This window comes from Centropristis striata, chromosome 21, assembly GCF_030273125.1.
Source record: "Centropristis striata isolate RG_2023a ecotype Rhode Island chromosome 21, C.striata_1.0, whole genome shotgun sequence".
In the NCBI taxonomy this organism is placed as follows: domain Eukaryota; kingdom Metazoa; phylum Chordata; class Actinopteri; order Perciformes; family Serranidae; genus Centropristis; species Centropristis striata.
The window spans coordinates 12,218,072-12,246,070 of NC_081537.1; the positions used below are offsets into that span (position 1 = coordinate 12,218,072).

Consider the following 27,999-nt stretch of genomic DNA (forward strand, 5'->3'; position numbering starts at 1 on the left):
TAATTTAACATAAGCCTAATAAACTTTAAAACTAAAAGGAGCAGCAGTTTCCATATTAATAGGTTCAAGCTTCAACACTGTAAACAAACCCATTTATGTAATGTGAAGTGTTTACTATTCCCCACCACAAGGAGGCGCTTTAGCCTCAACTCATGGTCATGATCATGAGCGCACTTTGACCCGTGGACGTTGATTTGAGAACCTCCCAGTTAGTTAGTAGTAACCGTCTATGGTAGTAGCATACTAAGTAGTACTTAGTGAGTAAACTGACGAATATCGGTAAGAAAGATGACATAAAGGTCGAAAATTAATGATTCATCACATCGAAGCACTGTCAAATAAGTGTCTTGTTTCTTATGAACAAGAATTGTGCGTTTTGTGGATCAGAGGAGCCGCTTCACTGATTGAGCCCTCTCAGGAAAACTCCGGTAAGCCTGGTTGCTACATGCTAAGAGGCTAGGCTAAGAGGTAGGCCTCGTCCGTGATGAGCTGTTGATGTAGCTTGTTGTATGTTTCCCAATGTTTGAACCTATGGTTTGAACTCACCTCCGTATTGTTTGTGTCATTGGGAACTATGTAAACTGACTTTAAAAAGATCGCGATGCTAACACTAATCCCGAGTGTTGCTACCACTACGCTAGCTCAGGTATTAGCTGTAATTTGTGTGCTAACGGAGTAGCTGGGTAAGCTAACATGTCGCTACAGCCGTTAAATGAGAGATATAGAGAAGGCATATGATGCATATTTGTGTTGATATGTCAGGTTGTGATAATTGTTTTCTGGTAGCTGAGATACATAGAAGGTGTTATATTGCCCTGTAGTTGTATAAATATTCAAGTTGGTTAAAAAGAGTAATTTAGTACTGTTCATTTATGGATATAAAGAGTTAAATAGAGAAATATGCTGCAGCTAAAAAGAATAGTGATTAAAAGAGCTGTTCAAAAATATAAATGAGGGCATTGTATCGTCATGGTACAATCACTTATACAGTACTGTAAATGTATACAGACTCGTGACAATTACTTGAATGCTGTATATCATGCATCTGGGTATATATATGGATGATATTTTGAGTGAAAAGTGAAATTAGGATGATGTGATGGTTATTATATATATATATATATATATATATATATATATATATATATATATATATATATATATATATATGCGTGTGTGTGTGTTTGTGCTCTATATGTAGATTGTTTTTTTTGATTGCCAGATTAGGACTTGATCCGGATCTGAACCAGTGGAGGTTCGGTGGCGAGCCAGAAAAGAAGAGCAGCTTGGACAGAATGGTGCGCGGTGTGGCCAGCCGTGGTATCAATTCGGAAGACCCCAAACATCATCTCATTTCACTCTCTGTAACACTGATAACGTAACACCCAGGTAGTAGTAGTCAATTGACAGAACGGACTGAACTCTTAACTTCTTATAAGTAGAAGGGACACTTTTATATGACCTTTTCTCATTTGTTTTTTTTACATTTTCAATGAAATAGCTCTATTTGTTTTTTATTTTTATATACTGCAAAATATTGTGTGAGACAATAAATTGTCAACTTTGAAGTTTATGCTCCCTCATTTGAATAATCAAGAGGTCGAAATCATCAAACCTAGTGTAGGTGTCTATAGTGTTTTCTTCTAGTCAGACCTAGGTGACCTCAACTGCTGATCTGAGCCCTGTACTACGAAGCCGGATTTGAGGGTTAGCGAGGTAACTTCAGCTCTTGCCCTTGGCTTTCAATATCACAAAGGTGGTTCTCTTTTAGATCACCATGGCAACTCAGACTGAGAAGATAACCTGGTTGGGACCAGGTTATGTTCTCAATAAGAGACAAGTATCTATAAAAGCACCGCCTGCTAACCAATCAATTCTGTTGGAAAATGACGGACCCTTTTGGGAAAATAATGTGGACCTTCGTGCGTGGATATTGCGAGGGTCTCTGAGGAGGGCAGATAAAACCTGTTGGAAACTCTGAAGAATATTTATATGAGAAATACAGATTCTCTGCGGGGAGAATAAGCTATAAATGTAAAGGCGTTGAGTTGGATGGTCCACTGCTACTCTGCTGACATCCATTCTCCATCCATCCATTCTCGTCCGCTTATCCGGGGCCGGGTCGCGGGGGCAGCAGGCTAAGCAGGGCATTCCAGGCACCCCTCTCCCCAGCCACAACGTCCAGCTCCTCCTGGGGGACCCCGAGGCGTTCCCAGGCCAGGCGAGAGATATAATCCCTCCACCGTGTTCTGCGTCTTCCCCGGGGCCTCCTACCAGTTGGACGGGCTCGGAACACCTCTAACGGGAGGCGCCCGGGAGGATCCTTACCAGATGTCCAAAACACCTCAACTGGCTCCTTTCGACGTGTAGGAGCAGCGGCTCTACTCCGAGCTCCCTCAGGATGTCTGAGCTCCTCACCCTATCTCTAAGGCTGAGCCCAGCCACCCTACGGAGGGAGCTCATTTCGGCCGATTGTACCCGCGATCTCGTTCTTTCGGTCACTATACTCTGCTGACAGCTGCACTGATATCCTTCCTTTTCACTTTTTATGCTGCCAAACAAAACTAGTTTGTTGTGTTGCAGCTGTTGGACGTCAGCGTTTCACTTTCTGCCTCTGAGAAATTAAAACTTACTTTAATACATTGTTTACCTCCTTCAACCAAAAGCTGTGAAAACATTCAGTCTGTGCTCCAAATGTAAAATATTCAGTGAACTTGTTTGAGTATAGAACTATAAGTACTTTTAGTTCATAAACCTCCATTGCTGCTTATTTCTGTAATATGTCTATTTCGCTCCTGTTGTTATTTGTAATGGTGCACTTTGCTAGTAAAGCTGACTTAAAGGGGGAAAATCCTGTTTTTGGATGTATGGCGTCCTTTGGTGCCGTAAACTCTCCATTTGAATCAGGTATATATTAGGGCGTGGTATTTAAATTGCGCTTGTTTGGAACCATAGACTGTATAAAATAGTTTGGAGCCAGCACATTTATCAACAGCCGATCATTCTCACGATGTGATTGGCGAGATACGATCGTTTGATGAATCACACTTGAGTCCTGTTGTAAGACGAAATATACGCTCAGATCTGCGCTCGTTTCTACTCTCGTTTGTGAAATGAGGGTGACTGTGTGTATCGCTGTAGCAGTCAGCTGATGTGTGTGGTTGTTTCCCACTGAACTACTGAGTGCAGTTTGTAGTTCTCTGGACATTTAACCACACAGTCTCTGAAATTACTCCTGTAAAATTAGGTAGCATCCATTAACACTTCACTATATTATTAATCAGTATGATGTTTTTCTATTAGTTTGCTGATGTTCATTTTAAACTGCCGGTAGTACTGATAATATAATATTGATTTGAAAATGTCTGTTGTTAGCCTGTTTATTCAAGATAAAAGGCCTAAAAATAGTTTATTTTTGAAGTGAGTGAAAACTAAATATTTTTGATGTATCCTTCATTATGGGACAGTTTCAGATCTAAATCCATGTATGATTTTAATGTTTAAAAGTCAGTTTTCAGTGTAGCAGCTGTCAGGTTAGAAATCAACAGTAGGCATTGAGAGCGCATGGAGTGATTAAAAATATATATCAATTCATTAATTCACACTTGTTATTTTCTGCGAAAATGAATCACATGCCTTATTTAAAGCAACAGTATTGCTTATAGCTATAATAATAATTCATGTACTTCATAAAAGTGGGTGGAGAGCGATCGTTTTTTTTCCAGTAGTTCAGTCAAATGATATCCCCAACGCCTATTAGCACAGAGCCTGAAGAGGACAGCCTGGGTTAACTAAGAAAGTTGATAACTAGCTTCGTGATACCACTTATCTGTTACTGCAGTTGCCAGGCTTAGTAGAGCGAGATCACGAGAAGATATCCTGGGTATGTTGAACTCGCTTCGTAGTACAGGGCTCCGATATCGCCACTTGAAGACCCCTACCTTGTCCCCCACTAAATAGGACAAAAGGGGTCTGTTGCTTGATTTTCTTTGCCTCAATATTAACATATAAGTTCAGTGGATACATCCAGTTAAATGAATCTATTACAGCTTCAATACATAATTCTTGCAAGTGATCAAATGTCAGAGTGAATCCTTCATACCCTGAGAGGTCAGGCCTTTATCAAGGCTGGCATCCTCATCTTTAACGCTCATCAGTCGAGCTCCAAATAGCCAAGAAATGAAATTCAAATAATGTATAAAGGGGCAGAGAAGAGCAACTGTTTTTTTGTAAATTCCAAGTCATAAACCGACACTCAGCAAATGACAGAGAGGCTGTCAAGGGCAGGGTGAGAGGGAGGGACAGTGAAGAGGAAGAAGGGGGGGATGAAGGGGCTCACAGAGAGTTCACTGTTAGAGGACAGAAGAGTGTTAACAGCCAGCGTAGGTAGATCACTGGACAAACACTTGCGGCGACAAGTCAGAGCGGAGAGAAAGGAGTGAGAAACTGATAGGGAGGTTCACACGTGCGAGCACAGAAGCGGAGTTATATTGGGAGAGTGTTGTGGCTGTTTGGACAACAGGAGCTTTTGGTAGCCAAGAAGAGGGCAGCCGAGCCTGAGGAGATGCTGTGAGGACGAGAGCCAAGTGATGGAGCTGGAAGCAGTCAGCAGGCGGACACAATTAGTCAGGTACAGCAATATGGCATCTTTATTATCATTTATGTCTCATGGCATTCTGAGCAATATTTGAGCAGTTAAAAGTGAAGCTTTATCCTTTAATTTGATAAGTTTTACAGTAATTTTTAAGCTTGTTTGTCAAGTTAATAGATTGTAAAGCAGCAATGTGATGTATTTTCTGTGACTGAACTGTAACAGGCCCACTGTGGGACTTTTTCTCAGCTTTCCACAGCTGTGATATCCCAGCTGTATTACCCAGCAACATTTATGCCTCTTATAGCCAAACATCACTGTGTAAAGCTTCATGAAATATGCTACTACCTTTAAACTGGGGAGACAATATTCAGAAATGCAGATTCATGTAATAATGTAGATACTCATGTGTACAGTATGTACTTAATGCTACTTTATAGTTTAACTTCACTACACTTAAGGGAAATATTGCACTTGTGTAAATTACTTTACAGTTTCCACCAATTCTGTGATGAGCCCACTGTAAACAATGTTTCCATGTTTGGTCAATGAAGACAACAGCATCATCTCCTGTTACAAGTGACACATTACAAGACATGTTGACACTGACTTCTGTATAAAGGCTGCACTATATTCTGTTGTAACATAGTTATCCTGCAACATCATGAATACTTCTGTTGTTGTCTGTAAGTGATGTAGAAATTTATTAAACAGCTCCACCTGCTGGATTTATGTTTGTACAAAACATTTTATTGACAGTTTGGACTGACTGCATGCTGAAATGGATTTTACTAATTCTCTTTAGAATATTCTTCCCTTCAGATAAATTGCATTTGGAACACAATAAATTAAAAATGATTAATGGAAATTGTTTCACAGAATGTGACACACATCATGAATTGCCTGACTGTTTAATTTGAATAAAGAGATTACTTTCTATAATGTTGCATCATTTTGTTTTTATTCTTTCATATTAAGAAATAGCTTTTGATAAGTAATTAATTTGGAGCAATTGAGTTAATGTCACAGTTTATTGGCTCACTTAAAGACGTTGCTTTTTTTCTTCATATTAGTTGCAACATTTAGTTGACTAAACGATCAAGTGATCACATGAAAAAATAAACGCCAAATAAATCTTTCGTTGTATTTTCACATATGTTGTGCTAGTTTTGTATTCTCATATAAAACTAGCACAAAATGCTGATTACTGCCTCTCAAATTGTGATTTCCTGCTTTTTTTTCTGTTTTCTGTATTAAACTGAATATTTTGGTGGTTTTGACTGACAAAACAATATTTAAGAAATCAGCTTGGACTTTGAGAAACTGTGATGGACATTTTTCAGTATTTTATCACATTTTACAGACTGAGCTATTAAGAAATAATTCAGCAGATTCATAAATAATGAAAATGATCATTGGTTGCATCCCTTATTTATATGACTTGAAAATCTCTTTATATGTGTATTTATTATTGGACTCTCCCCTTATTTTACAGGTAACTGTGGACTCAAGCGAACACTCTTTAGTCACAAACCACATTTCCCAGGAGTCTTGGAGCCACTGTGTGTGTTTCCTGAATGAGAGCGCCCCACAGGTTGTTTGGTGTGTAACAGGAGCTGAGAAGTATCCACGCAGCTGTCAGTCAGCAGGGCTCATTGTGTAGTATGCTAAAAGGGACTGCTGGTAAATATGTGGAGGCAGACTGATTTATCCCCTGTGGGCATGAGGTCACGACCTTCCTGGTCAAAGCCAAATGGCCTGCACAAGTGAGATACTAATTATAAGGTGGCATGATTACTATTTGAGTGTTGAGCAATGGTTTGAGTGTTTTGTGCTGTATGTGTTGGGTTGAACAGTTGCATAGCCAGGCCTTCAGGCTGCCTTCCTGTTTGAGTATATTTAGACTTGACTTTCCTCTTATCTCCTTGCTCTTCTCGTAGCTCTTAAAATGCCTTTCATATCTTCCTCTTGTACAGCAATAATGCCGGCTCTCCTGAGGCATCTGTAGTGGCCCCTTTCACTTTTTCTTTGAGTGTTTTCCCTCTGTCTAGATTTTTTTATATTATTCATGCCTTGAAACGCTCAACTCTTCTCACCTTAAAGCAGCGTACACCTGTTTTGTTGCAGCTGGATCAGTGAAGCGCCATCTTTCTCGTGTACTGCATGTAAGTCAAGGCACTTCAGTTTCTATCTTGAAAATATTTGAAGAACTCCACAAGTCGCTGACTCAGTGTAGCAGAAAACTTAAATTAGAGCCTGTCATCTGGGGAAATGCTTCTGTCTGATTGCGGAAACATTTAAAGTCTAGACTGACTCATTTTAACACCACAAGAGTTGGTCTGATATTAATAAGCTACAAAAATCAAATCTTGTTGTTACACGACAGGTGACGAGGGTAAACATTTTAACAAAAAGATATCACCTCAAACTTCCCCAGCTGATTATTTTTATTAAAACAGTCTTCCTTTTCTGGGATTCTATGTTTAGATATGTAAATGAGGCATTATGTAATTCTAACTTTTGGTGAATGTAGGAGAAATCCACAGCCACAAATAGACAAAGCGTAGTAAAATAAACATCTAAAGTCAGGTTGAGTAGTAAAGAGTACCAAAACAAACAGGAGGAGTCCAGCCCTGTCCAAGACAAAAAACCCTCATGAATATAGTTCAAATTCACATATATAAAATTAACTTTCCACCACTGTATGTTACTACTGGTGCTTTTGTAGTCATAGAGAGGGGATTACATACTTAGTGTACTGAAAAAAAGGCGACCACCGCTCTCCTGTAGTCGTCCATCCTTCTCATCTGCTCCGGGGTAAATGCATTGTCTCTGTCGTCCAGAAGTCCTGGATGTTGAGTCTCATAAGGAGGAGAGGGCTCATCTTCTTCCTGTAAAAAACCCTCCTCATACTCACCAACATCCCAGATGACCTCAGGGAAGCCTTCACCTGTGGAAAAAAAGCAGTTGAAAATGTGAGTTCACATTATAATGATTTCTCGACATGAAATAGATTGCATTAAATTAGCCACATACACAGTAAATATAAAATACAGCAGCCTAACTACAACTGCACTACTTGTGTCACAATATCAAATATTTTTATTTTGAGCATGAGAATCAATTCATGCTGCATTCATCTGAGACATACAGATAACCATTTACTCTCTTGCACACTTGCAACTTAACTTAATGTGGTAATCTTGGGAAAATATAATATAATAATATAATTTTAATTGATTTTACAAGTTTATTCAGACATGTAGTAAAAGAGTTTTACTCATACTGTAGCTAATAAAAATATTTTGTTTGGAATTTGAACAGGATCGGAAATATAAAACTGTTTTATGACGGGGTTTTTTTTAACAGAGAACACATAACAACGACCATAATGATAAACTACTATTACTACTAATCAGTGGTGGAAGTGGAGTAAAAAGTACAATATTTGCCTTAAAATGTAGTGGTGTACTTGAGTTAATTAACTTAGTCACATTACACCACTGCTTCTACTAACAATAATCATCATTATTAATAATTAGATGCGATTGAAAAACACTTAATCGGTGGAGGAGGAGAGGAGGCGCACGGCACGCGCTTTTACGCACGGCTCCTTCCACTTTTTTTTTTATTAATTTGGGTTCCGATTTCAGGTCTCGGAGCCTTAAGTAAAGAAAAATAGCAGCAAGGAAGCAGTGGAGCAACCGGGAAAATGATCAAATCGGGAGAGAGATAGCCTACACCAACTATCCGACATGGAGCTCGGGAAAAAATGGTACGAAACCCATTAATCTATTGGTGTATTTTGAGTAATATCTAACAAGTTAATTTAACATAAGCCTAATAAACATTAAAACTAAAAGGAGCAGCGGTTTCCACATTAATAGGTTCAAGCTTCAACACTGTAAACAAATGAACTCAGGTGTTCATCCACACAGAAGGACACGACGTGTTTCAGTACAGCTGCACGTTGACGTTCTGACCACAGCCGTTGACGTTCTGACGTCCTCCTCATAATAATTCCATGGTCTCCATGGGAAACATATATTCATATATAAACATATATATAGGAATCCCCTAAACTTGGTCTGGTTGCCATTTTATCAATATCATATTAGGTACTTTTGTTACCCTCAAAGCAAAACAACAGTGTTTTCAAAACATATTGCATATGCATACTATACCCCTCCCGGGAAATTTGAGACATTTTTTGCTTAAAATCATTAATATTCACAGAGAAATCGTCGAGTGAAAGTCTGGCACCCTTAAATTTGTGATTTTCCAAAAATCCTGACCTGCACTCAAAAAAATGTTTTGTTGAATGGACATCATTTTATTATGACAAGCGGAAATATACAATGCACGAAATAATTTTATCTGAATCTAGATATTTTTATTATGTTGACTGGACTTATACATTTTAAGTAAATTAAAAATATATATATTATGTAATTCTTTCTCAATTATTTTGAGTTCATTTTAAATTAAACCCACTTTAAATGAACTTAAATAAATTGTGTGTGTTTTTTAAATATAGCCGATTGTACTCTTTCAAATCAATTAAAATGTTTAAATTGTACCTTTTTTATTAAGTTGATTCTAATTAAATATTTTTTGGCTATCATACATGACACAGAACCACAAGATGTGTAGACCACCAACTTTAATATGATACAAACAATACAACACAAGAAAGCAGAAACACACTGCTCAAATTCTGTCAACCATAATCATAAGGATGGAATGAACTGTCTAAACTGACAAAAAAAAAAAAGAAATTTGGATGAACGTATTTTTTTCGAGCTACATTTAATTAAATAAAATAAGAGTGTCATAATTCTGACAATATATGTTGAAATTACATGTATTTTATAATTGGAGTTAAATAACACATCATTTCTATTAAAATATGCTTAAATAATATATGTAACATTTAGGCTACTAAGGGTCAAAATCACTTTTTTCAGTGTGTCCATCAATCCTGAATGCTACACTTATTTTCTTTCTTCTTTTTTTTTAAACTGATAAAGCATTTAGCTGTTATTAGGAGATGGATCATCAACCACTAAGACATCAGTAAAATAATCAAAAATTAAAAAATATATATCTTACCATCAGGGTGGATCACCAGGTCGAGGACCATGGTTGTGCTCCTGGATGTTGCGCAGCAGTTCAGTGATGCACAAGATTTATTTGACAACAAATTAGTTTCTCTCTAGCGCTTTAAAACTACAAAAGTTTGTTTTGCAAAAGGTCAATGTGTGTCAAAGTCCAGATGCAAAGGGGAGATCAGACTGAGCTGCGGCCCTTTATACCGGACCAGGATCAGCCGACGTTCTGTCTCCATGGCAGCAACTGGCGCAAACGCGTGTGATTGGACCTATGGATTGGACAAGGACGAAAGAGAGAAATTAATTTTTATTTTTCATTAATTATTTCTTAATTTTTAATTTGATTTGCACTTGAATACATTTTTAGACAGGGATTTGTTAGACCATTAGTTGTAATTTTGACATTCTGAGCTATTACTTACATTGTTAACTTGTAACTGTTAGCTGAATACTCATCAATATCAATCAGGTGATATAAAATAAAAATAAAAAAACTAAATAAAAATAAGAATAAAACGCACAGTTGTGATTCACTGAATTCAAATTGGGGAGATGGTGGGAAAAATGTTTCCGTTTCACCACATTATTCACTGGGGTTATTATTACGTTTTTTTAAACAAATAAATTATTTTTATTTCATGTATTGTATAAGTTATACTTTGTATTGTGCATTTTTGATGGATATTGTTTAATTTTGATGCTTTGGCAATATTAATACCAGAACTTATCCTTATGACTTAAAGCTTGGGGAAAAAAATATAAAAAAAATAAGTGAAAAATAAACCTCAAGCACTGATTCAGCCAATAACATGCCTTCAAAGAAGAAATACATATGCTCATTCATTCTCCTTAACCGCTTATCCGCACTCGGGTCGTGGGGGCTGGAGCCGATCCCAGCTGACACTGGGCGAGAGGCGGGTACACCCTGGACAGGTAACCAGACTATCGCAGGGCTAACATATAGATACAAACAATCACGTTCTCATTCACACCTACGGACAATTTACAGTCACCAACCAGCGACCCACTTGCTGTGAGGTGAGAGTGCTAACCACTCCACCACCTTGTAGCACACACATATACTCATCAATTTAAATTAAAAAGATAAAAATTTAAAAATTTAAAATAAAACAAACAATCATAAAAAAGACACGCACAATGATGTGATTCTTTTAAGAAAAAATAGATGGTAACTAAAGAATTTTTCAGTTTTTCCACATTAACCATTGAGATTGTTTTTTTACTCAATTAATTTATGTATAGCATAAAGCATGTTGAAAATATATAAACATTTTTTAATAATGTGTAAACATTAATATTGTTCGTGTAACCCACATGGTTCCTAAACCCATTTATGTAATGTGAAGTGTTTACTATTTCCCACCACAAGGAGGCGCTTTAGCCTCAACTCATGGTCATGATCATGAGCGCACTTTGACCGTAGACTTTGACTTGAGAACCTCCCAGTTAGTGAGTAAACTGACGAATCTCGTTGAGAAAGGTGACATAAAGGTCGACAATTAATGATTCATCACATCGAAGCACTGTCTAATAACTCTCTTGTTTCTTAGGAACAAGAGGCTGCTAAGAGGCTGGGCCTCGTCCGTGATGAGCTGTTGATGTAGCTTGTTGTGTGAAGATGCCTTTCGTTGAGATACTTCTAATAAATCAACCGGAGCTAAAGGATTGTTTCCTAATGTTTGAACCTATGGTTTGAACTCACCTCCGTAGTGTTGGTGTCATTGGGAACTGAGTAAACTGACTTTAAAAAGGTCGCTAGCTACGCTAGCGCGATGCTAACACTAATCCCGAATTTTGCTACCACTACGCTAGCTCAGGTATTAGCTGTCATTTGTAATGTGTGCTAACGGAGTAGCTGGGTAAGCTAACATGTCTCTACAGCCGTTAAATGAGAGAAGTAGAGAAGGCATATGTCCTTGATATGATTGATATGATGTGGTAATTGTTTTCTGATAACTGTGATGTATATAAGGTTATATTGCCCAGTAGTTGTATAAATATTGAAGTTGGTTAAAAAGACACTTTGAAGTAACATTAATGCTCATGATACTTGTCATGTCATGTTTCTGACAGGCTTGTGTGACTCTTATGTAGACACCTTCAAAATAAAGTACCATATCTTGCTTAAGTCACAAAGGCAAGTTCAAAAAATTGCCTTGGTCATTTATTTCTCTTAAGTTACATACTTTACACACAGTGTTATTACTATGCCAATAGCCATCTTTTGTTACATCCTTTTTGAGTGAAAAGATCATTGAATGTCATATGTTACACTTTTGGTGAAGTTTTTTGTGTTTCCTGCAAAACTTGAAAAAATGACTTAGGCGAGTATTTTAACAGGGTGATGACATACTGCCAAATATATACTGTGGGGGCAATAAATTGTCAACTTTCAATGCTCTCACGTGAATAATTTAGAGGTCCAAGTCATCGAACCTAGTAAGAGTGTAGGTGTCTACAGTGTGTTCTTCTAGTCTTAAACTTTAGCTCAATTCTGCAAAGGGAAAAACTGACATTTCATCTGACATTTTAATCTCTGGGTTCTCAGCTTTCATGTGATATACATCATTTCTATCTGACCTCTACTGTTGGCCTATATCGCCCCCACTAAAAAAGACAAAAGGGGTCTATTGTTTGATCTTATCTTCCTCAATACTCACACATGAGTTCAGTGGATATATCCAGTTAAATGAATCTATTACAGCTTCAATACATAATTCTTGCAAGTGAAACAAAACCTTTCAGCCCGTGCGATCAAATGTCAGAGTGAATCCTTCATACCCTGAGAGGTCAGGCCTTTATCAAGGCTGGCATCCTCATCTTTAACGCTCATCAGTCGAAATCCAAATAGCCAAGAAATGAAATTCAAATAATGTATAAAGGGGCAGAGAAGAGCAACTGTTTTTTTGTAAATTCCAAGTCATAAACCGACACTCAGCAAATGACAGAGAGGCTGTCAAGGGCAGGGTGAGAGGGAGGGACAGTGAAGAGGAAGAAGGGGGGGATGAAGGGGCTCACAGAGAGTTCACTGTTAGAGACAGAAGAGTGTTAACAGCCAGCGTAGGTAGATCACTGGACAAACACTTGCAGCGAAGAGTCAGAGCGGAGAGAAAGGAGTGAGAAACTGATAGGGAGGTTCACACGTGCGAGCACAGAAGCGGAGTTATATTGGGAGAGTGTTGTGGCTGTTTGGACAACAGGAGCTTTTGGTAGCCAAGAAGAGGGCAGCCGAGCCTGAGGAGATGCTGTGAGGACGAGAGCCAAGTGATGGAGCTGGAAGCAGTCAGCAGGCGGGCACAATTAGTCAGGTACAGCAATATGGCATCTTTATTATCATTTATGTCTCATGGCATTCTGAGCAATATTTGAGCAGTTAAAAGTGAAGCTTTATCCTTTAATTTGATAAGTTTTACAGTAATTTTCCAGTTTGTCAAGTTAACAAGATTGTGAAGCAACAATGTGTTGTATTTTCTGTGACTGAACTGTAACAGGCCCACTGTGGGACTTTTTCTCAGCTTTCCACAGCTGTGATATCCCAGCTGTATTTACCCAGCAACGTTTATGCTTCTTATAGCCAAACTTCACTGTGTAAAGCCTCGTGAAATATGCTGTGTGTACAATAATCCAGTATCCTCATGAGTAGTCACATTAGTCGCCTTACGTCACTCCTTTACTTATCAAGGTCAAACGTATAGTGATGATTACACTGACATTAAAAGACATGAGAATGTAGGAGATATGCAAATGTTTTTGTTGATGGAGAGGGAGGATATTTTATTCAACATGCTCTGTGTCTAACTTCACATGATGCTCCAGAGTCCTCGGGCGCCACAAAGCGCACTCTGTGTGGCACACAGACCCACCATTTGTCCTCCCCTCCATCCCTCTTTAGCATTTTAAGTCTTCTCCTCCCCGAGCAAGTGACCCCCACTGATTAAGAAGGAGATTTTCCAAATATTTCACAACACCCACGTAACCCCCAGCGGCTATGAGGTTGTTAGTCTTTGCTCCCATCTCTCACAAAGACTTGATTGTTTCCTCCTATTTATTCCGTGTCTCACTCGTAGGGGATTGTGGTTGATAGAGACACAGACTGCGGCAGCTAAACCATGTCAAACCTCTGGGTCACCCACGAGTGCTTGTGAAGGCTCAGTGTGAAAAGTTTCTCATGAATTTTTATGTTCAACTTTATCTGTGCTGCTGTTTCATGAGAGTCAACAATAACGGCACAGTTTAGATAACCTGGAAAATTAAGTTTTTCTAAGACAGCAGCAGCAGGTGTTCAGTTTCAGATCAGTTTTAAAAATCTATAATTGCTATAATAGCCATAATTCAAGACTTAAAAATTTGAAATTTAAGAACATAAATAACGTGAAATTTTCTATGCATATATATTTTTTATTCTAAGGGCTTGCTAAATCAATAAAAAAATAAGAAAAACTAAAAATATTGTCCACATTTTATAGAAATTATTGGACTTGAGTAGAATAAACTAAGTTAAATGAAAAAAAAAGGTTGGTAGATAAAATAAACAAATATAAAATTGTGTAGTTGGTTGTAAATGCAAGTTTACATGTTATCATGTGACCTGAGCTACAGAAACAAACCCACAGTGACACAGTGAACCTCCACTCTCCACATTTGTCTACAACAGGCCACTTTACTTCCCCGGCTCCACGCTCTTTTATTTTGGTTTCCTGTCCTCAGCAGTCCACGCTGCAGTTTGGGACACATTCCAAATCTCGTCTCTCATACCAGCCCTGTCCCTGCTGCCAGATTGGTTTTCACACGGTCCCAGGGCCCCTCCCTGCTACCACGGCGATGCAGCTGTCACCTGTCAGTTTCGTTGTGGGGATGCGCACTGGCCTGTTGTGGCTCAGAATAGAATTGTGGGAGAGTTTTTGCTGGAAGTGGAAGAGCACAACACCAAGTCTCACCGAGAGGATGAACAGTTGACTAGGAAAAAAATCTCAACTATATGGGAATGTGGCAAATGTGTGTTCGGAGGTTGCGGGGGTGCGTTCCATGGGAGTGACTGACTGATTCTACAGTGGGAGACTCTGCTTCAGATTGTATTGGTAAGGCCTCATGTCTTAGCAGAGAAACCAGTTCATTCAAATGTGTCAGCAGAGCTCAGGACACAACATGTGGTCATGGAAATACAGGAAGTAAATGTTTGTTCAGATATTAGGCAAAATATAACTGTCAATCTTTTTATGATGGGATTTCTTCACTTGATTGAGCTTTAATTCAAAGACCCATTAGATATTTTGTATATTTGTGTGTGTGTGTGTGTGTGTGTGTGTGTGTGTGTGTTAGTTACTTTAAGCTTATACACTTGCATTTCAACACATCGCATGCATGCACACACCTCACCACTGATATACTGACTCACATAATTCATTTTCTTTGTGTTTTCAATTAATTAAACATTATTTTATTATAACTTGAATACATGTGTGGTCTCCCTTGTTTTGTCGTGATCTGTGAGCAGGTTCATGACTATATACATATATATATCACAATGAAAATGAAACCACAATTAACAGGATTGTGTCCAAAAACAAAATTATTCCAACTTTATGGGTGATCATGTATTATTGGAATATTATAACTGATGTATTTGTGTAAGCAGAACTTTACTCTTGTCCAGGCAGGGCTAATTTTAACTATGGTTTAATTTAACAACATGCATAATCATTTTTAAATTGGTCATGTTTTTCATGTTAAATCTTGACTTGAAAAGTAATGAAAGCTGGCAGCTAAATGTAGTGGAGTAAAATGTACAATATTTCCCTCTGAAATGTAATGGAAGAAGTATAGAGTTACATAAAAATGGAAACACTCAAGTAAAGTACAAGTGCCTCAAATTTGCTTTTAAGTACAGTACTTGAGTAAATGTGCTTAGTTTACATTCCACAACTGATTAACTTTAATGTTAGGTGTCAGTTTTGGTACAAACACTGGTGTTTCATATGGGACATTCACATCCAGCTCCTACATTTACAAATTTTGTGACTGTGATCCTCTTCTTATCAACCCTTCCTTTCCTTTTAATGGGTGTCTATCTTATTCTATATGTGAATATTTCTGTTTTTACAGCAGAATGGATGACCAGGACAGAGTCAGCCAAGCGTCCAGCGTCGCCACCATTTCCTACTTTCCGGTCATAAGGGTTGGTTTTAAGTTTTTAAAAAATCTTGTATTATGTGCACATGTGGACAGCTTTCAAACATAAATAATTACATGCATGGACAGAACTCACCTAAATGTATCTCCTTGGGTAACAGGAAGGTGATGGAAAGGTGCAAACATTTGGGAAAAGATGTCAGGCTGCCAAAAGAGACCCCAACTGCGCTGTGGTCATCAGAGGATGGCTCAACAAAAAAGTAATTTCCCAAATATTGCCTGAATAATAATTCATAACTTCATTATTGCATGTAGCTGATTTATTCAACGACATCTCCCTCCTGCAGGACAGCTCTGGTCTGAAGCTGTGGAAGAGACGGTGGTTTGTCCTCTCTAACTACTGCCTGTTTTACTATAAAGGTACACAGCTTGTAGCCCAGCACTTTGTTTGGAATAAAAACCCTTTCATGTTCCCTGACTGTACAACAATGCATCTCTTCTTTTGTGCACTTCTTCTCTGTGCCCCCGCCAGACAGTAGAGAAGAATCTGTGCTGGGCAGCATCCCACTGCCGAGCTACAAAATCCTGTTCTGCACATCACGAGAATGCAAGAACAGAAAGTTCACCTTCAAGGTATCGTCATGTGGATATTCGTTCAATCAATGGGTGCATTGTTATCATTTGATTTTTAAGTCATTCATTTTAAAGCTGTTGTTGATCACCAAAATGAACTTTTATACAGGAACTATTTTTAATCCACTTAACACCACAAAGGAGTCTCTCAATATTTACTGATCAAAATCATCCAATTGGGAAATATTAAAGCATTTCTTAAAAGCCAGTTACTGCAAGGAGTGTTAAATGAAGACAATGACCTACTTAAGTAAACGAGAGCATCAGCGGGAATATTGACTATTTCTTGATAGTAATTCTTAATGCTTGATGTAATGCCACTGGGTCCAAGATTCAGTGTGGATAGACCCAGATCCAGCCAGGAGCAAAGCTTAGCCTTGTTGTTCTGCCAGTCCTCGCCGATCCAGATGGGATCAGCAAGACAAGGTGGTGGTTGAGAGGATCTTCCACCTTTTTTTCTAACAGTTTGGCAGAAGCACTTTTGTCTAAATGGGTTGCCAAAATCAGCACAAAATAAGAGTTGCTTATGGTTGAAACTTTAAAGCCACATTTTTAATTTTGGCTTAGTGGTAGCTCAGTAAGGTCCATTCATCCTCTATGAAGGGAATGACACATGTTGTTAAGTTGTGAATTATTTCTGTAAATCTAGGTGGTGCACCAGGGAATGCGCTCCTATTTCTTCAGTGCTGACACTCAGGAGGACATGTTGGGTTGGGTCCGAGCCCTCAGTCAGTCTGCTGCAATGGAGCCAAACAGCTCCTTGAACAGGTACAGCTCTATTCACTACAGACGTGAGGTGTTATACAGTGAATATGTATTCATGATTGAGCCTGATTTTGCTGCATCTCTGATCCTTTCAGGCGTTGCACTAGTTATGAGGATTTCACACAGATAGGTGGCAGCAGTGAATCAGTGGATTTCCCTAAACCCCCCTCTGATGGAGAGGGTCCCTCCCAGAGACACAGGCACGTCAGCAGGGCTCTGAGCGAACCAAGTCATCTCGCTGGTGGGAGGATGGGGACGTCGCGCTCGGAGCAGAGGGGGAGGCGGAGTGTGCGTCAGAGAAACAGCAGGTTGTCAAATCACCTTTGTGTGTGAAAGGCACATATTTAAATCCAAGTGGCTTACTTAAAGGGAAAATCCTCCGCAGTAAGGTCCCAGCTTTGACAATTCTCTTATGTTTTCTCCTTAAACAGAACACCGAGCCCTCCTTGTGGTCCACACCAAGAGGAAGACTCTTTTCCTGGACAGAACTCTCCGCCGATGCAGACGGAAATGATGAGAACAGGTTCTTTGACTTCAAGAGGTCAGCTGGGGTCTCGACCTCATACACCCGTGGGACGGGTTGACATTCGACCTCATGATGACTCAGTCATGGCGCCACAGTCCCTGTACTACGCACCTGCTTCACCCAAGCTGGAGTTCAAATCCACTCCTAACACTCCAGTCACAGAAAGGTGGCAGAACCTCAGCAAGGTCAGGACCGGTTTGGTTTATCTTGAACAAAAAATACACTACAATAGCCAAAAAATAACCCTGATGGTGGTCTCTTGTGGGCCCCCTACCTTTATGGTGGTGCAAAACTTGATCACTAAAGTATCCCTTCAACATGAGTGTATCACCAAACATCTCATGTTACTCACGCCTAATTTTCTCATTGTTTCCAGCCTACTCCTACGTATGGGTCTGTCCATCACATCTCGAGTGGGAGACGTCCTTTAGGAAAGGTGATTAAGCGAGAAGTCCTCCAACCCATACAATCACATAACCCTCTGTTACGACCATGGATGGATAAAGAGAACTGGATACAGCATTAAGGCCGGGCCCCATTCATTCCTTTGAAAATGAAGCCAAAAAAGTTTGACTTTTGTGTATGACATAACCTGGATCTTCCATGGATTCCACACTGTAGGGCCCATAGATCACACCAGAAACTTTAACCAACTAAATTCCAGTTTAGCTAACTTGAATGGGGATAAAATTATACATCCCACAGAATGGATCAAATTCTGATTGTGATATAAGTCGTTTTGCAAGGCTTTCAAGACAAACATAGATCCACTAATTAATGTCTATTTCACAATGTAAGTCAATGGTTAAAAGTCTTTTGGGACCCGAAACTTGTAATTCCATGATTTTGTCAAATTGTTTAAAAACATGGTGCTCTTTATGGGGTCTAGAATTAAAATCACCAAAACTACTGAGTTAGGTTTAGAAAAATGATACACATTTGTTTGTGCATTCCTTTTTGGTTCCTTATGCAGACTTTGTCATTCTTTATACTACATCATCTGACCTACACTTCCTTCTGTGCTCCCGTCATAATCACTACAACCACTAGAGGTCGCTGTCTACATAAACATGTAGACCTACAGGCTTGTTTTTTAAAGGACAGCAGGCTCTATTTATAGTATGAACAGTACATTTACATCAAATAACCAGTCTAGTGTGCAGCACGGTATGTATTTTATAATGCCAAGTGTTCTCTGTTCTTACCATCTACATGTTTCTTCCTTCAGAGCTACTCCACAGGGGCACATGCAGACTTACTGCCACCTTTGCCCCCCTCATCAAGAGCCACACATCCTCCCCATCACCCACACCACCACCACCACCACCATCATCACCACCACCGCAGCAATTTATCTGTTTGTGTGCTACCGCCAGCTATGGTACAGCCAGTCCGCTCTGTTCTTTCATTGTCGTGTGTGGACAACTTTAGACCTGTGTTGTGTTGGTCATGTATGTATGTCTCCTCAAAAATGTTGTTTGTGTTGTCTTCAACCATACAGACTAATATTTTTTTTTATCAATGTGTTTTTGTAGACTCTAATATGTTATGTTTTATGTTCATGTCACTGTTCTGTATTGTCACTAATGCTATTTTGAGAGTTTTTGCTTGTGACTAATAAATTATACATGGTGCTCATTGTTTTTATTGTGTTTAATTGTAGATATTTGTATTTTGCCCAGATTGTTATGAGCTCTGCCAGGATTATGCTATATGAAAATGCAAGCAGCTGGTTGACAATTACAAATGTATCTTAAAGGTGCTGTAAACGGCTTTCAGAGCAAATTTATGTCTGAGCCAGTATTGCCTACACACGGCTCTCATTCCGGACTATCACAACAAAGTATAACAACGTATAACAAACAAAGTATAACCTTATTCTGTGGTCAGGATGCCATTACTCCACTGTTTTCTGCTATATTAATGTTCTGAATGTCGTTTACAGAGCCTTTAATTTTCCTTCAAATTCATGGCCAATTAATGTTTTTCTCAACCAGAGCTCCGAAGCTTGGGCTGTGCTCTTGAACGACAGCAGCTCAATCTTAACATTGAAGCATTCAAGCATTAACCTACATTACCAACTGTAGTCAACACAAAGGATTTCATAAAAACATATTCAAAAATGAATTTGTTAAAATTCTATTTGCAATCACATATTGATAAAAGCTATTGAACAGGAAGAAGCAATATCCAAAAAGCACTTCTGTTAAATCTACAGTTTAACAAAATGATAACTTTGATGCATTTCAGGCCCCGAAGCCAGACCCGACTCCACCAATCAGGCCTCTTGAAAGCGATGCAGACGTGAGTACTCACAATGTCGCCAAATGGTGTGGTTATTCATCATTTTATTAGATGTTTCCTTGAGTTCTGATTTAGATTTTCCCTCTTCAGGTTGTTCTGACGAGGTTATGTGGGTGTGACAAGCTGCTCCAGTCTCTGTCTATGGAACTGGCTCAACTACAAATGGATAAGGTGAGTAATGAGAGACTACAAATGTACAGTAAGCCCATTGTAATAATAAAAAGCAAGCAGTATATTGTAGCTGGTTTAATAGTAATAATAATAATAATAAGACTTTTTTTCCTGTTGCAGGACAGCGTCCACTGTGCGTTAGAAGTGTCCAGACTGCAGCTGGAAGAGTGGAAAAGTCAGGGGCCGAGAGCACAGGAAGAAGCACTGACCCAGAAGGCTTTGCTCCAGGAAGAGCTGGTCACAATCCGGGCCAGAATGTGTGATGTATCAGTGGTGTGTAGTCAGCATAGAGGAATAAGAGAGACAAACAATTGCACTGCATGAGTAGTTTACTAGATGTAATGTGTAAATGAGTTTTTATATTCATCATCAGATTTTTTAAATATATTTCACTAAATCTTCTAATCCTTTTATTCAGGAAATGGAGAGGGTGTGGAGTCAATACGAGAGAATGGAGAGTGAACTGTCGGTTATCCGGTCACACCTTCAGCACATCTGTAACTTTGGACTGCCACAGGTAGCCACTGACTCTAAATTCATAAATGTCTTTCTACAAATCACTGAGGCTCATACCTGAATTTACACGGTTGCCCATAAAGTTGGCATAGCATTTTTTTTGCCTCTTTCTATGAAGTGATTGTAAGAATGTGATTTATTCTTGATTCTTTGTTCTTAAAGTGCATATCTTCTCAGAACGTTCAATCTATTCCAAGCATATCACAATGAAAATGATACAACAATTAACAGAGTTTGTGTCTGAAAACAAAATGATTCTAACTTTATGGTCGACCATGTATTTTATAAGTAACATCTTGTTTTTTTTTCTTTTTATCAGGACCAGTCTCAGGCCCAGAGAGAGCTGTGGATGATGGAGGACATCCTGGCTGGTCTAAAGGTCAACAGGGATCACTTCCGCTTCCTGCTGGGACTACAGAGGCACCACAGTAAGCATCACTCACTGTCATGCTGAGAGTCTATGGCTGGCGTAGGTAATTAGGCCTGTAGAGCAAAAACAGTTACAAAAATAAGGTGTTTTATTAATTGTGTGTTTACAGTACTGGAATTGGTTTTAAAGTCTTGAAAGTTTAGTTAATAACGTTTTGCCTGGTTTCACTTGATGATGCACATGAGACTTGACAAGAGATGAACAGTGTCAATGTCACATTGATCTTTACTGTCTTGCCCTCAGTGTTCCAGCCGCCGTCTCCACATCCTGGATCCCCTGGATCTCCCACAGAGAGGCAGCAGAGTGGCCTGCCAATGGTACGACTCCTGTTCTTTGTTCTTTTGTCCTGATGCATGCTCTCTACTTACAAACAAACATAAAATTGCTGTTTGCTCAGGTTAAATCCATTTGGTGGTGTGTGCTGACTCGATCTTGAGTCCTATAGGTGTTTCCTTACAGTGTGACCACAGCATTTGGGGGTTCATTCATTGAGTAACATTGCTTTAAATATATATATATATATATATATATATATATATATATATATATATATATATATAATTACTGCTAATTTATTATTTCTGCAAAGGGTTCATGTTTTTGGTTTGTTTGTTAGTCGGATTCTGGCCCTATTTTCATGAAACTTGGTGAAAGTGTGTAGTATGAGCCAAGCAGGCAACCAATTCAGTTTTGGAGCAGATCCAAATCCCAAGCCAGATACACTAATTACTTGTCATTTATGTTAACATAGAGAGAGAGAACGAGATAGGTCATGACCTTGGCAGAGGTGTGCGCTCTCCGAGTGCCCAATTCTAGTTTGTGATGTGATTGCTTCATTTGATCTGCTCTCCTTTTTTGAGTTTGTCATCATTTTAGGCATGGATGGCCTAGCATGTTGAAGTGTTTGGGCCTCTCCTAGCCTTTACATGCCAATTGTCACTCGAAGAGACACATGAATACTGAAAACACAAAATGATCCCAAAAAAAACACAAAACCAACTAAAAAACATACAAAATTAAGACAAGGAGTCTCAAAACCTCTGCATAATGACTATAAAGAGACACAGAAACAACAAAATAAGAAGCAACACAAGGTGATAAGGCCTTTTGCCTGACTGTGCCCAGGGATCAACTGTTCCATCATAATCAACCCATGATGTTTGGTTATCAGAGTGGGTCAACAGAACAGCAGGGTTTGCAAACCAAAATTTGCTGCTATTCTCTGCCTTCATACAGATCGTGCTGTCTCTCATAATATCTAGGCATGCAGCATCAATCTTCATCAATCTGGTATGGATGTAGTAAAATCTTGTATAATTGTGACAATGATCCCTGCAGGATGTGGAACAAGAGCCACCGCTCCGCCCACCGTTACCCCAGGAGCTACAGGAAAGCCACCAGAGCAGGGATCAGGGCCATGGCTGGACAGAGTCACCATATGAGGTCTGAAATATAATATAGGCATTATCATTGACAAACCATATCAAGTTGAAAATGTTTTACATTTTTTTCTCTGCTTGTATTTCAGGGAATCTACAGCCACACTGTTGATCCTGTACGGAGGAGAGGAAACAGTCAGCCTGACCTCCTTAGTGTGAAGGCACCGACAGACGCATTCGGTTGGCATGGATATACTCAATACAAACAGAGTACATTGAACGAGTGATATTAACACAGTGGCCTGTAGATAAATATTTTCCAACACATTTAATATTAAACAGATTTTAAAAGAGTTTTATGCAAAAGCTTTGTTTTGTCCTCCACCCTCATATTTCCATTTTTCTCTCCTCCCACCCATCCTCTCTGACTCCCTCTCTCCTTCTCCTCCTCTTTCCTCTATTTTCATTTCATCCTTAGAATCTGGTTCAAAGTGGATCCCACCAGATTCAACCAACCAATCAACCAAGGTTTGATTCTTCATAATTTCCTCTTTGCTGGTTATAACTATATCTGGATGTATGCAATGTGATCCAAAACACTCCAAATATAGAAGCAGTCAAAGCAGATTTCTCCCCTCATTGCAATCACAGCCAAATTCCAATTCTTTGATTCTCTCATCTTCCTTGCAATTAGGGCATGTTGCAGTGCCTGTTGTAGGCAAGAGGGGGAGGCAGAGGCACGTGTCTCAGTTCAGTGGCTCAGTCTTCTCACTATTGCCACCCAACCCCCCTTCCTCACATGCTCACACACATACATATACATATATGTGAACATAGCAGCCATATGCACACGTACACCTCTGCACAAACACAGCTGTAATAATAATGTTTTTGATATGCAAATGCATGGATTCTTGCATTACCTTTTTCTGCATGCATATTGCCGAGGTGCAGGGTTCACGAATGACTCATATTCTATCTTTTCTAGAAGATGAAGATGAGTGAAGAAGAGCAGATTGAGCGGATAAAGAGGAATCAGGAGAGGATGACTAATAAGAAGAAACCCCCCGTACCCGCTCCAGGTCAAAGTTCAGAGACAAGAGAGGAGGTCTGCTAAATGTGACTGAATCACTACTGTTTTAAAATATACTGAAATGCATTCACTAATCTAACTTGGTATTTCCCCAGGCACCCTTTCCTCTAAGGGTGACACGGGTTGTTACAGCTGTACTCCCGTCCTCTCTCGTGGCCAGGCGCGTTTCTGTTGAGGACCCTCCGCCTGAGCTTGACAACCCACTACCCGAGCAGATCCCACCTGAGATGCAGCAGAGACTGGCCGAGCAGAGTAAAAAAATGTTGAACAAGCCACCCAGGCGTCTGTTGCTGGAGGGTCCTGATCAAACACAGTCTTCTGCAGAAATGCACCAGGGTCAGCCAGTTAAAAAGATAAACAGGCAGCAGCATCAGGGAATACTGAGATCCTCCATGAGAGAGTCACGGTCAGAAGCGAACAGAGCCGAGCCCACAGAGACCTCGAGGGAACATTTCCGAGACCAAGCAGGTGTAGGAAATGGAAGTGTGAGCTTGGACATTAGGGTAAGAAAGAGTTAAATAAAATGAAAAGATATCGTCGACTTGATTAAAGCACAGATGAAATGTCATAGTATTTAACCATATTTTACAACTGACAGCCCAAACACAAGTTATGTGGCATTTTCTGTGGCAGACTTCTGAAATCAATCAGTTCATAAGCAATTCTCATAAATTTAGGAAAAGTCATAAAGTATCAAACTAATAAAACAATGTTGAATTTTTTTTGTCGAGCTGTTAAAGATGGCCTGTGGTTCCTTCTAATGTGACACTGCTTGAACAGACAGATGAACAGGCCTCAGCCCTCCTGACCCCGGACATGGACCCTGACCCCTGTCTGACCCCTGAGCAGCGAGAGGCCAAGCTTCGTCGAGTGGAACGAATTCGGGAGAGAGTCATAAGAAGGTGGGATATTTTGTAATTTTTATTTAAAGGTGTACATACACTTAACAAATATGAAGTTCTCCATAAACCAACTATCTATCTATCTATCTATCTATCTGTCTGTCTGTCTGTCTGTCTGTGTCTGTCTGTCTGTCTGTCTATCTATCAGCGCAGTCAGACAGAGTGCAACAACAGACGATCAGCAGCCAATCAGGGGGGAAGGGTCGCAAGCTCACCAGGTGCCCCCGGACACAACTAGAAAACAAAGAATGAAATCAGGTACATATTTCCTGTGTTATAAGTTACAGTATATCACTTACTGTTTGCCAAATAACAGTTAAGTTTTCCATAAAAAAAGAAAACTCCTCCTACTAAACAAGGGGTTTTGGGGAAAGGGCTGCCAGTGTTTCAGTTAAATGAGTGACTATGTTAACCGGAGACTTTCAGCTGAACTGTTCCATGGTTGCATGTATTGATTTATGTATGTACTTAAATGGATCAAAGTGAAATTGATGGCATTTACAAGGACCCCAAAATGTTCCACGGCACATTCACCTGAGTCACCAGTTAACACGGTCACTCACCGAAACACTGGACACCATTCTGTTGTGATTTTGACCCAATTATGTTTACCTTGTGGTCATTAAGTTACCCTAGCTAGAGCAACTAATGTTATATTTCACAATAACACCGCAGTTAGTTGGTTGAAATTATTTATTCTGTTGGAGACAGCGCACAGTAATGTTAGCACGCTAATGTTAGCACGCTAACGTTAGCTAGCTAAACAGTTTTAACTTGGCTGACGTTACTAAGTTGTGACTTGTTAGAAGCATAACATGGTGAAACAACTCCTGGACATGACTCTTATTGAAACACTGTATAGAAAGTAATGGTAAAAGTAGAGAATCGAACATTTGTGAGGACATCATGCATTCGAATGCTTCTGTATTGTAGGAAATGATGCAATGGAGACTTAATTACTCCGGTACTTCCTTGAATTCATGTAAAGCTATAGAAGTATCAGCTAGAATCACACTATCTATGCACTATGCAAACTTACTGGCAAATTCTGCTCTGTTACCTTTTTAAGGCCATAGATCCTACGAAGGCTATGGAAGCTGTGATCACATCAGGGGTCCTGCAGAACTTCAGCTTTCTAGTGGAACATCTCAGGATGAAGATGAAAGAGACACACAAGTGAAAAAGTCTAAAAGTGAAGTCAAGTTTGGGAACAAAACACAACAGAAAGATCACAGAGGACGAACAGCAGTTGCCAAAATCAAAACAAAACGACCAGCGTCACCCTATCACATCTCCTCTATGACTGTCTACCAAAAAGATGGAGGCAAGGGATTTACAAGTTGTAAGGATGTAGAGGAGCAAAAGCTTGAAGAACCTGCCGCTGAAGAGAATGAAAGCGATTTTTCATCTTCTGATCTAAGAGCAAAATGGTTCCTCTCCACCAACCAGTGGCACGGGTTCATACCTTTGCAGATCCCTGGCATTGACTCGTTGTGTAATGAGGAGGTATCAGACATCGAGAACCAACCAGCATGCACAGACGACGGGTCTGATTGCAATGAAATGTCATCTGCAGTCAGTAAAAGCTTAGAGAAAATGAAAGAGAACCATTCACTCTTCTATAAAATCGCATGCGACATCAGTATTTCAGACACAGATATAACAAAGAATGACGGCAATGCCCAAACGTCATCCAGGCCAGAAGGAGAAGAAGAACTGCTGATCACTGAATCGGTTCCAGATGAAGCGTCCAATAATGTTCGGACATCTACTCACCAAGAGAGCAAGGATTCGGGACTACATTTACCATCTGATGTTATTGAAAATAGTTCCTCAATTAATAATGAATCAACCCAGGACAAAGCATTGTTAAATACCTCAGCAAGTTCAGCAAAAGAGACTCGTGTTGAAGAGATCCCTCAAAAAGAATGTGAAGACACCTCAAGGCAAGACAGGCAGTTGGAAGTTAGAGAAACTGTCCATGAAGCTCCTGTTCAGGCTCCTGATCAGGCCCAGGATGAATATGCAAAGACACAAGAAGAACAAAGTGGGGTAAAAGAGTTAGAAGACAGGAAGGTGGACCAAGAGAGAGCCGATGAGCTGAGGAAATGTCGTAGTTTAAGTGAGGAGAACAAGGAGAGAGTCCAAGACGGAGGCAACAACCACTCCATCACTCCATCCAGCTCTGTGTACGAGGGCGGCAGAGTGATTCGGAGTGCCTCTTTTGGGAAGGCACGAGTTACAGTAATAAGGACAAGTTTGTAGAGGAAAGAACAGTGAAGGCTTAAGGAGCTTAAAGGAATGAACTTGGGAAGGACAGGAACACAGTTAAGTGATTTATAGTAAATAAAATGCCTGAGGAGGAGGACTTGATAATTAATTGGAGTGAATCTGGACCTAACTTTGGATTGGAAATGGTAAAATGGGAACATACAATGTCAGAAATAGTCCTAATCTTTGGTAAACTTGAACATTTCCATCATTCATAATATGTGGTTTGTAATTGTCAAACAAAATAGAAAGTTTTATGCATATTTCATGAAAACAAAAACTGTATGCAAACATAGTATTGTTCTTCCACTTGATGCTATTTAATAAATACTCTGTGTATAGTTGCTGTCAAACAAACAAGTCCTCCATACCATACGACCACATATGTTGTTTGTACCTACCCATTATTACAATCCACAGGAGTGTTTCTTAAATAAGTGGCCCTACACATCCTCATTACTTTACATAACAGTTGCAGTTTAAAACATGTGGTTAATGTTGTCACAAGGTCGCAATTTGGTTAGGTTCCGGCAACAAAACTACTTGTTAAGCTTACGAAACATTACTACATGGTTAGGCTTAGGAAAACATAGTTTGCTGTGAAGTAACTACTCCTGGGCATGTTGTAAAGTGTGACATAGCTTACAACGGAAGTTAACTAACAGAAGTAACGTAAAATAACGTTTACTTTTGTTTTCATTGGGGACAAGAATATCATTGTTGGATGACAGTCCTGTTTGTTTGACCCTTTTCACCCTCCCTAAGTAGACTTTGTTGTTCTTTATACTCCATACTCTCACTTCCGCATTGGCTTTTGGAATCCATGACCTAATTTCTGCCTTTGCTTCTGTCATTATTACCACTAGAGGATGCTGCCTAAATATTAGTAGAAATAAGCTGCCATACAAACGACATATGAGGTAATTTCTTGGGAGGTGTACAGTCGAATACATGCCCAGAATTTGAGGTTAACTCTTTCATTCCACTCATGCATCTAACATGACAAAGAAACTATGTGACTGCTGCTTGTGTAACATGGCAACATAACCCTGTGATTGTCACTGTAACAAAATGTGTTTTGTATCTCAAATGGATTAATAAACATGTTGTGTGCTAAATCATCGAGACACAACGACTCCTGCTTTATATGTGCAAGA

The 27,999-nt window shown here is 39.4% G+C and overlaps 1 protein-coding gene across 1 annotated transcript; it reads left to right on the top strand.

Moving 5' to 3' along the window:
* Window positions 1–294: 294 nt before the first annotated feature.
* si:ch211-234p6.5 (pleckstrin homology domain-containing family A member 7) lies at window positions 295–27,963 on the top strand. The gene is made up of 23 exons (XM_059325160.1): window positions 295–428; window positions 15,826–15,898; window positions 16,014–16,112; window positions 16,200–16,272; window positions 16,385–16,485; window positions 17,135–17,253; window positions 17,346–17,558; window positions 17,682–17,961; window positions 18,153–18,212; window positions 20,027–20,080; window positions 20,171–20,251; window positions 20,372–20,515; window positions 20,670–20,768; window positions 21,087–21,195; window positions 21,441–21,514; window positions 22,536–22,640; window positions 22,726–22,816; window positions 23,055–23,104; window positions 23,565–23,684; window positions 23,765–24,172; window positions 24,450–24,571; window positions 24,720–24,829; window positions 25,641–27,963. The coding sequence occupies exons 2-23, from the start codon at window positions 15,830–15,832 to the stop codon at window positions 26,834–26,836; spliced, it is 3,777 nt and encodes a 1,258-aa protein (XP_059181143.1). The 5' UTR covers window positions 295–428; window positions 15,826–15,829; the 3' UTR covers window positions 26,837–27,963.
* The last annotated feature ends 36 nt before the right edge of the window (window positions 27,964–27,999 follow it).

What these genes read in the sequence shown, in the direction of transcription:
- si:ch211-234p6.5 (XM_059325160.1), top strand. Translation starts at nt 15,830, where the DNA reads ATGGATGACCAGGACAGAGTCAGCCAAGCGTCCAGCGTCGCCACCATT. An exon ending in CTGCCTGTTTTACTATAAAG is followed by an intron (nt 16,273 to 16,384) that starts GTACACAGCTTG and finishes TGCCCCCGCCAG; the next exon opens with ACAGTAGAGAAGAATCTGTG. An exon ending in CCAAACAGCTCCTTGAACAG is followed by an intron (nt 17,254 to 17,345) that starts GTACAGCTCTAT and finishes TGATCCTTTCAG; the next exon opens with GCGTTGCACTAGTTATGAGG.